General features: G+C 39.0%; 1 protein-coding gene across 2 annotated transcripts; it reads right to left on the bottom strand.

Moving 5' to 3' along the window:
- Window positions 1–1,997: 1,997 nt before the first annotated feature.
- Window positions 1,998–5,443, bottom strand: LOC132116862 (tumor necrosis factor receptor superfamily member 14-like). 2 transcript variants are annotated; one of them, XM_059525724.1, is made up of 6 exons: window positions 5,221–5,443; window positions 4,674–4,861; window positions 3,046–3,171; window positions 2,778–2,930; window positions 2,394–2,475; window positions 1,998–2,279 (listed from the first exon to the last, which is right to left on the bottom strand). In XM_059525724.1, the coding sequence occupies exons 2-6, from the start codon at window positions 4,798–4,800 to the stop codon at window positions 2,033–2,035; spliced, it is 735 nt and encodes a 244-aa protein (XP_059381707.1). In that variant the 5' UTR covers window positions 4,801–4,861; window positions 5,221–5,443; the 3' UTR covers window positions 1,998–2,032. The 2 variants fall into 2 exon arrangements, with proteins under 2 accessions (XP_059381707.1, XP_059381708.1); XM_059525725.1 differs by lacking the exon at window positions 5,221–5,443 and having other exon boundaries at window positions 2,004–2,258; window positions 4,674–4,882.
- Window positions 5,444–9,806: the final 4,363 nt, after the last annotated feature.

The following is a 9,806-nucleotide window of genomic DNA, read 5'->3' as shown; positions in this document are numbered from 1 at the left end:
TCCATTAATAAATGGATGGGAAACAATTGTTTGCAACTTAATAAGGATAAAACTGAAATGATGATCTTTGCTCCTGACAATATTATACCTAGGATTAAGCAGGTTTTGGGGGTTTCAGCCACTTCAGATTGTAGTGAAATAAGAAATCTAGGTGACTTTCTGGATAGAGCCATATGTTTTAACAGTCATATAAAGTCTGTAGTTCGCTCATGTTTTTTCCATCTTAGGAACATTGATTAGATCGGTGGTCTCAAGAAAAGAGATGGAGATGCTTGTTCATGCCTTCATCTCGTCACGTTTGGACTATTGCAATGTTCTGTATACTTGTTTGAATAAGTCTTCTATGGAGCGACTACAAGTTGTACAAGATGCAGCTGCAAGGCTGTTGACTGGTACCAGTAAGTGGTCTCATATAAGACCAGTTCTCAAGGACCTTCATTGGCTCCCAGTTGAATTCAGAGTGCAGTTTAAAATTTTAGTTATCACTTATAGAGCCTTGCATGGTCAGGCACCTCTCTATATTCAGGATCTTTTACATAAACATTCACCGGGTCGGCTCTTATGGTCTTCTGGTCAGGACCTTTTAATTGTCCCTAGAACACGTCTTAAGACTAAAGGTGATCGTGCTTTTTGTACTGTGGCACCGAGGCTTTGGAAATCACTTCCATTAGCACTGAGAACTATGGGTTCTGTCAATTCTTTTAAAAAAACACCTGAAGACGCATCTTTTTGAACTCGCTTTTATTTAACAGCAGTGGTTTACTTGTCATTTCATGTTTGTGAAGAGTGTTTCTGTGTGTTGTGTTGTGTTATGATAGATCTATTGTATGCATGTTTGATCCTTTTTATTAACAGATTGTAAAGCACTTTGTGACTCTTTGTCTGTGAAAGGTGCTATATAAATAAATTTTACTTACTTATTGCAGTTGATTTTTCCTATTGGATGTTTGCGGTGGCAGTTGACGTAAGCAGTTTCCAGCTCACCACACCCTTGGTACGAGCTACCACGCCCTTGGCAGTTTAAGACCATCTTGTTCCGTCAAAATCACTGTAGTGAGTCAGGAGTTGGAATTGCGAGTTTTGAAAACGACCAGGATAGACTAATATAACATCTATTTAGCATAGATGTTAGATTATTTTGTGTAGCCTGTGTAGTTAATTAACATAGTTGTTAGTGTAACGTTAGTATTGTTAGAAGCATAGTTAGTTAGTAGCATAGTATTGCATCAGTTAGGATAGCTTCAAGTTGGCGTAGATTTATCTGTATTTAGTACAGTAGTAAGGATGGTACGTGGGTGTAGTGTTGCTGTTTGCAACAGCACTGCTGGACTGCATAGTTTTCCAGCAGACCTTTAGACAATCAGGCGCCAGTGGTTGCATGCACTTAGCCTGGAAGATCACGAGTTCCCGCCTAGAGCTGGAGTGTGCAAACTGCATTTTACGCAGGATTGCTTCTCTAACGCAATAGAAATGGGAATGGGCTTCTCCACACAGCTCGCGCTGAAAAGCGATGCAGTGCCGATCGTGATGCGGGAGTTAAGACCGCAGTTTGAGCCAGCGGCTCGAATTGATAAGGCTCAGGCCCTGGCCCTGTGTCCACAGACACCTCAACATCCTCCACTTCAGGTGAAGGTGGGGGAGTAAAGTCCTCTACTTCAGATGTACGCTCTGTTGCAAAGCTACTTGCGTCACTACAGTTACTCTCCATTTTAGCGTCTCTGACAGCAGCTGTCAATCAATCCGTCATGATCTCAGGTTCACGCCGCACCCAATATTTTTCAAATATTGCCAGTGGGTGGAGTCAGGCTCTGACCAGGGGTTTAGCTACCCTTTAATTAGGAAAACAGTGTGTCGATACTGCAAAATGACAGTTAAAGGCAGTTCATCACTGAATTCAGTGATGTCATCATTCAGCTCAGTTAAGCTCATTGATATCGATGTAAATGAAGTGAAAAAATCTGGTGCTCATGAAAAATGTTTTAATTACTGTTACATTAATTACCATGTACAAACATTACATGATTCAAAAAGTTTACAGGTTCGTATCTTGAGTATTAGTAACTTGATATGATCCACTATTTTGCTTTTTTGCTATTTTCTTCTTTACAATAATTACAGTTATGGCAGGAAACATCAGCAAACACACTCCACACAGACTCAGAATCACTGTCAGTAAATGTGAAGTTGGTCTATCTCTGCACTCAGCATCAGTCGTATCTGTTCCTTCACTGATTGTTGTTTTACCCAGAGATTCACAGCTGTTAGAGAGAGATACAGTACTCAAGATCAACTACAAAAATTATCTCTTGAGGAAAACATCTACTGAAGCAATTAAAAAAAAAAAACAAATTAAATTTAAGAAGGTGTCAGTGTTTTAAAATATTAATACTTACTCTGTATGTAATTTGCAGAGTGTACCATCTGAATATGAACCAGCAGGACAGACATCACACACTGTATCTCTGAACTCTGTTCCTATACAAATACAATTAAACACACAGCATCAGTACATGAGCAATAAAGACATCATCATTCAGTATCTTTCAGCCTAATCATAATTTACTAGATTTGTTCAGGTGGATATAAGAGACACAATCAAGCAATGTCTATCACGAGGAATCACTTAATACTTTCTCCAGGTGTAATAAATTATAAAACTGCTTTGTAACAACATGCATATTTCCATAATTGATGTATTTAATATAAATGCAAGCAGAGTTATTCCTCTCAGTTTTTATGGATGTATATTAAAGCTGCTGGACTGATAAAAGACTGACCGGTTTGGTTGATGTATTGTCCAGGTGAGCAGGATGAATGTTTCTTGGCTCTTTTACAGTTATAGAGCGAGTCTATACAGTAATAACCAGGAAGAGGTCCACACACTGTGTCTGATGTTACTGTACATGCCTGCTTTACTCTCAGTCCATTACCTTCAACAAGAAAGAAAACTAATGAATCAATTGAGTCAAACAGCTAGAGGAAAAAATTACAATATATCTGAAGGCATGAACCCATGATGAGTCAGTAAGAAAGAGTTTTACTCACTCGTATCACACACAGAACAGGGCAGACACTCTGTTAATCCATTAGGAGCATCAGAGTAAGTCCTGATGCGACATGAATCACATGTTGTGCTTGTGAACTGATCACAGTGTTTATAAACTCGCTTTCCTAGACAACATCAAAGAAAATCACCAGCACAATTATTATTGATTTAAACATGCCATATGTACAAACTGTACATGTATTTGTAACTGTACATGTTGAATTGCAGGTCTTTATATTTCTATAAACTCTGTAGACTTAAAGGGGTCATATAATGCCCATTTTCCACAAGTTGATATAATTCTTTAGGGTCTCAATGAAAAGACTGTAACATGGTTTGGTTATGATTTCTCATTGGTAGTGTAAAAAAACACCTTTTTTTACCCTGTCAAAAACAGCTCTGTTCTCAGCAAGCCATTTTGTTGCATGCTCCTTTAAATGTTAATGAGCTCTGCTGACTCCGCCCCTTCTTTTTTTATAGCTGCTCTCTGAGGGACTGTTTACTTTAAACTGCATTCATTGTGAAACTTGCTAATTAGCGCATTATTAGGAAAGGTGATTTACAATGAATCATAAAAAAAAACCTTACACTCAATTCTTCTGTAGGTGAAGCTGGATCACCAATGATTCATGTGATATAGACGCATTTAGTAGATCAGAGATGCATTCCCTTCAGAGACAATTTTAAACCACTGCATTTTTAGTGGCTCAGACTGCTATGTTCATTATTTCATCAAGAACTGTCATTCTTGTCTACATCTGCTCTGGCGGTGAAACAATGGTGGCCTGATGACAGTCACTCAGAGCGGGGGTGTATTCCAGAAAATGGGTTTTGTTTGTTAACTCCAGAAAAGGGAAACTCAGTGTTTTTGTTTCCAATAAAATAAAACTAACTAAACCTCTCTGTAAGTTACCATAGTAATGTGAACTTAACCTGGTCATGAGCAGGTTTTCCTCTATAAACCTAGAGTTTATTTCAGTCTCCTCCCCCTTTTTAAACCATAAGCAATGTTTAAATACCTCATTCATTCATTCACGCCGAAAAACACTGAGATTTTTGCCTTATTTAAAGTACAAATACCTAAAAATGTATAAATCATGATGCATTTTTATTTAAGAATTATATAGATATTTAGTCGTTTCCAATGGTAAACAAGTAAAAATTAATTGCCAGTGGGGTAAGAAAAATAATCTTAATGAAAATAGGAAACAAGATTGTTTATCTCACCGGACCACTTTTATTTCCATCATGCAGACACGATAAATGTGACAAAAATTGCATCATGGGTATTGCTAGGGAATTTTTAGGGGGGCGATATGCTTCTATATATTATTTTTATACCAGATGAAGGGAATGCACCGCAAGTATAATTTCTGCCAATGGGAGAGCACCTGCATAGCCCACAGGGAAATACCAGATTGTGGAGGTGTACTTTTAACAAGGTCCTGCCCACATCATTCCAAACAGAGAAGATTATTGTATGAGCATATTACAGTTGTTCATCAGTGATAATGAGTGAAGCAATTTAAAGTCTACAATGAAAAAGTATCATATGACTCTTTAAGTGTCTGAGTTCATCTGCATCTAGTGTGGGTATAAGTGAAGAGAAATCTTATCCTGGACTTACCTGGATCACACATTGGGCAACACTCCCCATTAATTTCATATTCTGCATTATTACATGCTGCCACACAAAGCACAATGTTCACGAAGAGGAGAAGAAGCAGTTTTAAAAGATAACAGAATATACACATCTCTGGGAACTAAATAAATCATCTGCAGATGTGGTCATTTTGTCTTTCTTGTTTCATGGACCTGAAAAAGAGATTTGTGTCAGATGGCTTTCAGAAAAAGAAGACAGAAATATATGTATGTGTCTCAAACTAAACACTAATTAAACATTGACTCATTATTTTATACATTAATGCAGCAGCAGGAGACTCAACTCCTTAAAACAAGAGGAATGACCATTTACAAAATACACATATTTCATATTATATAACATATATTTAGGAAAGAAGGTTAAAGCATTCATTTTTAATTAACATTTGAAGATGCTGAATAACTCCATTCACTAGATTTGATCAAAAGACTAAACTACTCTAAATATAGTTCAGTTATAATCTAGTTAATTATAAGTGAGAGGAACACAAAGGGGATGTTTATATAAATACCAGATGAATCATACTGCAATCTCACATGGGTTTGCAGGTAAAACTCCCAGATCTAGAACCAAACAGAAAAGAGGGAGAATGAATACTGTAAAGATTTAAATCACAAATAACTATAAAAACACAAACTGTTCAACATTTACACTTCATGGTGTATCATGTTTATCTATGCTTTAGTCAGTCAGAATACTGAAACCTGAAGTAATGACATATCTTATAACTGATTTCTGTTAGAGTATAGCTGCTGTAAGAGTATAAAAGAATCTGGACTTTTATGTAAATGGTCTCTGTCATAATTACTTTATCATTTTACAACAGGGAAACAAAAAACAAAAGGAAGTTTACACATGACTACACCTGACAATGACAGCATCAGATGTAATGGTCAGGGAATTCACAGAGAGCTAATCACATGAATGATAAGCTGTCATTGTGTTCTTTTGATATTCATCTTTTGTGAGTCACTTTGAAGAAAATCACCTGCTAAATGAATACAAGTAAATGTAAATGAAAGTACAGCGGAATTTAGTGTTGTCAAAAGACCCGGTACTTCGGTACCAAGTCGGTACTAAAAAAATTAAAATGTCACATTACCAGGTTTCTTTAAGTACCGGTAGTACAGAGGTTCAAACCGTTCAAACCCGGGTCAGCGCTATGATTTCCGCGAAGCAGAAAACGAGGACGGAATCTCAAAATCCAGTCATGAAAATGAAACTTAAATTTCAATATGGACAGGCACGGAATTGGTCAAAGTTAGTATAAATTAATCAAATCAAATCTCCATATGGACCAGTATTTGTAAATGTTAAGCCGCAAAAGTTGGTTGAAATCTGCTTCCTGCATGTTCTGCGTGCATGTCTCTGTGTGAATGAATGGTTTGTTTACTACATAGACTGAAGCGCATGACGCTTGCAATAATGAGGACATACAACATCACCAGAACTGTTCTGAGTCACTTCACAAGCATTTTACCGTTTCATTTGAGTAAAACCAGTGTCAATTTAAAGGTATTCACGGAAAACCGTCAAAACAGCCTCTACATTGAGAGTAAATCACTCGCATATGTGAATAAATTTTACTCAGGACGACTAAATTATGTCTATTGTTCGGCATTGGCTAATAAATTCTTAGATTTTACTCGCCAGTGTGTGTTCGAGGCTATTATAAGATTGGCGCAGATATATTTTCACTCGCTGAACACTGAGCGCTTCAGAGTTCTCTCTCCATCAAGCGATCTGTACTTTTCAATTCATCTCAATGGACGCACAGTACACCTGTATTTGCCTCTTTTACAGTCTATGGGATTTGCCGAACTGTAAACTCTGTGTGAAGGCGCACGACTCGCCGTCGCTTTGCTGATAGCTCTGTTTCTCACACATGCAAAGAGAGAGAGCGAGAGTCTTACCACGCTGAATCGACACGCTATATGTAAACTATATTCTTTGTTGTTGTGACGAGTGGGGCGGGGCCGAGGGATGTGGGAACACGAGTGAGGCCGGTGGAGTGATTCGGAAATCCGCTACACCTGCGACCCACCACCGGTCTTGAGTCCCACAGAGGAGATGGAAGGATATAAAACTGGAGCGACGACAGTGAAGGACGAGAGAGGACCAGGCCTGGGCTTTTAGTTGTGTTTTGGTTTTTATTTGAGCGCACCAGTCGTCCGTGAGGGGCTGGTGCGCTGTTTTGTGTTTATTTTGTATTATTAAAGTTTCAGTTGATTGTCCGCCGGTTCCCGCCTCCTTCTTCCGGATGATTATGAAATTTTTATCATTACAGTGGTGCCGAAGCCCGGGAGAAGGAGGGACGCGCTGCTGAAGATCCCTCGCCGTTGTGGTGAATTCGCAGTGCCATCGAGCAGGCGAGGAGGATGCCGCCATGGACGCTCGAGGCGGTGGACTGGAGTGAGTTGCCGGGGACGTGAACCGTGGATTTTCACTGGTATCGGTAACGAATACTGACATTTTGGTACTGTGACAACACTAGCGGAATTCATGCTAATCATGGCCACTCTAGTCAATGCTTGTGCCCTGCCGCGCTGCTCTCTACACTGCATCTGTAAACATATACACATAAGCCTCCTTTAATTAAATATAATGGCTTGTGTAGCCAAAATCCGTCAAAATCCATAGCCACAACTTATCGCGAGATGAAAAAATTATGTTTAAATTGCATAACATCGGTTAATGGAAATACTATCATATCGCAATACTTTTTTATCAACATTTACAAAATATCACCAAAGTTGAAATCAAGTTGAAAGATTTCTTATCCTGTGGCTCCCTCTAGTGGACTGCAGTTGTCCTCTGTAGGGGGCAATATTTGCTCAGCCAATGTAAGTCTATGCTAAATGTTTGATTATTGATAAATAATATGAAATCTTTAAATCAGTAAGAAAAGATAAAGCAACAAACTACACATCCAGTCCAAGAATAATAAAAAGTTTAAACAGTACAAACCCGATTCCAAAAAAGTTGGGACACTGTAGAAATTGTGAGTAAAACGTAATGGAATAATTTACAAGTCTTATAAACTTATATTTTATTCACAACATAATATAGATAAGATATCAAATGAGACATTTTGAAATGTCATTACAAATATTGGCTCATTTTGGATTTCCTGAGAGCTAACCATTCCAAAAATGTTGGGACAGGTAACAATAAGAGGCCGAGAAAATTAAATGTACATATAAGGAACAGCTGGAGGACCAATTTGCAACTTATTAGGTCAATTGGCCACATGACTGGGTATAAAAAGAGCTTCTCAGGGTGACAGTGTCTATCAGAAGTCAAGATGGGCAGAGGATCACCAATTCCCCCAATGCTGCGGCGAAAAATAGTGGAGCAATATCAGAAAGGAGTTTCTCAGAGAAAAACTGCAAAGAGTTATCATCATCTACAGTGCATATTATCATCCAAAGATTCAGAGAAACTGGAACCATCTCTGTGTGTAAGGGTCAAGGCCAGAAAACCATACTGGATGCCCGTGATCTTCAGCCCTTAGACAGCACTGCATCACATACAGGAATGATACTGTAATGGAAATCACAACATGGGCTCAGGAATACTTCCAGAAGACACTGTCTGTGAACACAATCCACCGTGCCATTCACTGTTGCCGGCTAAAACTCAATAGGTCAAAAAAGAAGCCATATCTAAACATGATCCAGAAGCGCTTGCGTTTTCTCTGGGCCAAGGCTCATTTAAAATGGACTGTGGCAAAGTGGAAAACTGTTCTGTGGTCAGACAAATCAAAATTTAAAGTTCTTTTTAGAAAACTGGGACGCCATGTCATCCGGACTAAAGAGGACAAGGACAACCCAAGTTGTTATCAGCGCTCAGTTCAGAAGCCTGCATCTCTGATGGTATGGGGTTGCATGAGTGTGTGTGCCATGGGCAGCTTACACATCTGGAAAGACACCATCAATGCTGAAAGGTATATCCAAGTTCTAGAACAACATATGCTCCCATCCAGACGTCGTCTCTTTCAAGGAAGACCTTGCATTTTCCAACATGACAATGCCAGACCACATACTGCATCAATTACAACATCATGTCTGCGTAGAAGAAGGATCCAGTACTGAAATGGCCAGCCTGCAGTCCAGATCTTTCACCCATAGACAACATTTGCTTCATCATAAAGAGGAAGATGAGACAAAGAAGACCTAAGACAGTTGAGCAACTAGAAGCCTGTATTAGACAAGAATGGGACAACATTCCTATTCCTAAACTTGAGCAACTTGTCTCCTCAGTCCCCAGACGTTTGCAGACTGTTATAAAAAGAAGAGGAGATGCCACACAGTGGTAAACATGGCCTTGTCCCAACTTTTTTGGAATGTGTAGCTCTCATGAAATCCAAAATGAGCCAATATTTGGCATGACATTTCAAAATGTCTCACTTTCAACATTTGATATATCATCTATATTCTTTAAATGTGGATTTATAAGAAATACCAGCTGATTAAAGCCTGTGTTCCAGGGACCATATTCAATATAACATCTAAGGATAAATGTAGCTCTTAACTGAGTGAGTTAAAATCAGTCCAGTCTCCTGTAAATGTCCTTGGCTGATAAAGTCTGGTGCTAATAATAAATGTTGATAAAACATAAGAATAAGCAGAGGCCGTTTATAGCCATAACCTTTGAGACAGTCTCTAATCATGCATCACTGCAAAAACCAATTTTAGCACTGCGATCAACAAGAAAACAAGATAAGAAACTCACAAAAATTTCAAAACAGTGTGTCTAGAGTTGTTCTCTTACGAGAGTTCTCTCGTACTGCGTCTTAGCTAAGACGCTACGGGAAAGGTCTCTTTTCACGATACACTGAAGCAAAAAATTACCTTAATTTTGAATTATTGTAAAGCGCATTTGCAGCAGCACACAGCCATAGGCGAGACGGCTCGCTCGCTCATTGGCTGCTCTGCAGCAACTGCACAAGCCTATCGAGCGCAGGCTGATGCAACATCAGACGCTTCGCGCCCTCCATGCCACTTCCCGCCGAAACGGGTGTGGCCTAGCCCTATAAAGGGAGCTCGAAAAGGCTGAATAAGGGCAGAGCCCCCTCCACGCTCAAAGTTTACGTGC

Source organism: Carassius carassius, chromosome 36 (genome assembly GCF_963082965.1).
Source record: "Carassius carassius chromosome 36, fCarCar2.1, whole genome shotgun sequence".
Taxonomy (NCBI): domain Eukaryota; kingdom Metazoa; phylum Chordata; class Actinopteri; order Cypriniformes; family Cyprinidae; genus Carassius; species Carassius carassius.
This window is presented reverse-complemented; position numbering and strand designations above follow the sequence as displayed.

What these genes read in the sequence shown, in the direction of transcription:
- LOC132116862 (XM_059525724.1), bottom strand. Translation starts at nt 4,800, where the DNA reads ATGTGTATATTCTGTTATCTTTTAAAACTGCTTCTTCTCCTCTTCGTG. An exon ending in ACAATACATCAACCAAACCG is followed by an intron (nt 2,476 to 2,777) that starts GTCAGTCTTTTA and finishes GTATTTGTATAG; the next exon opens with GAACAGAGTTCAGAGATACA. An exon ending in CTCTGCAAATTACATACAGA is followed by an intron (nt 2,280 to 2,393) that starts GTAAGTATTAAT and finishes GTTGATCTTGAG; the next exon opens with TACTGTATCTCTCTCTAACA.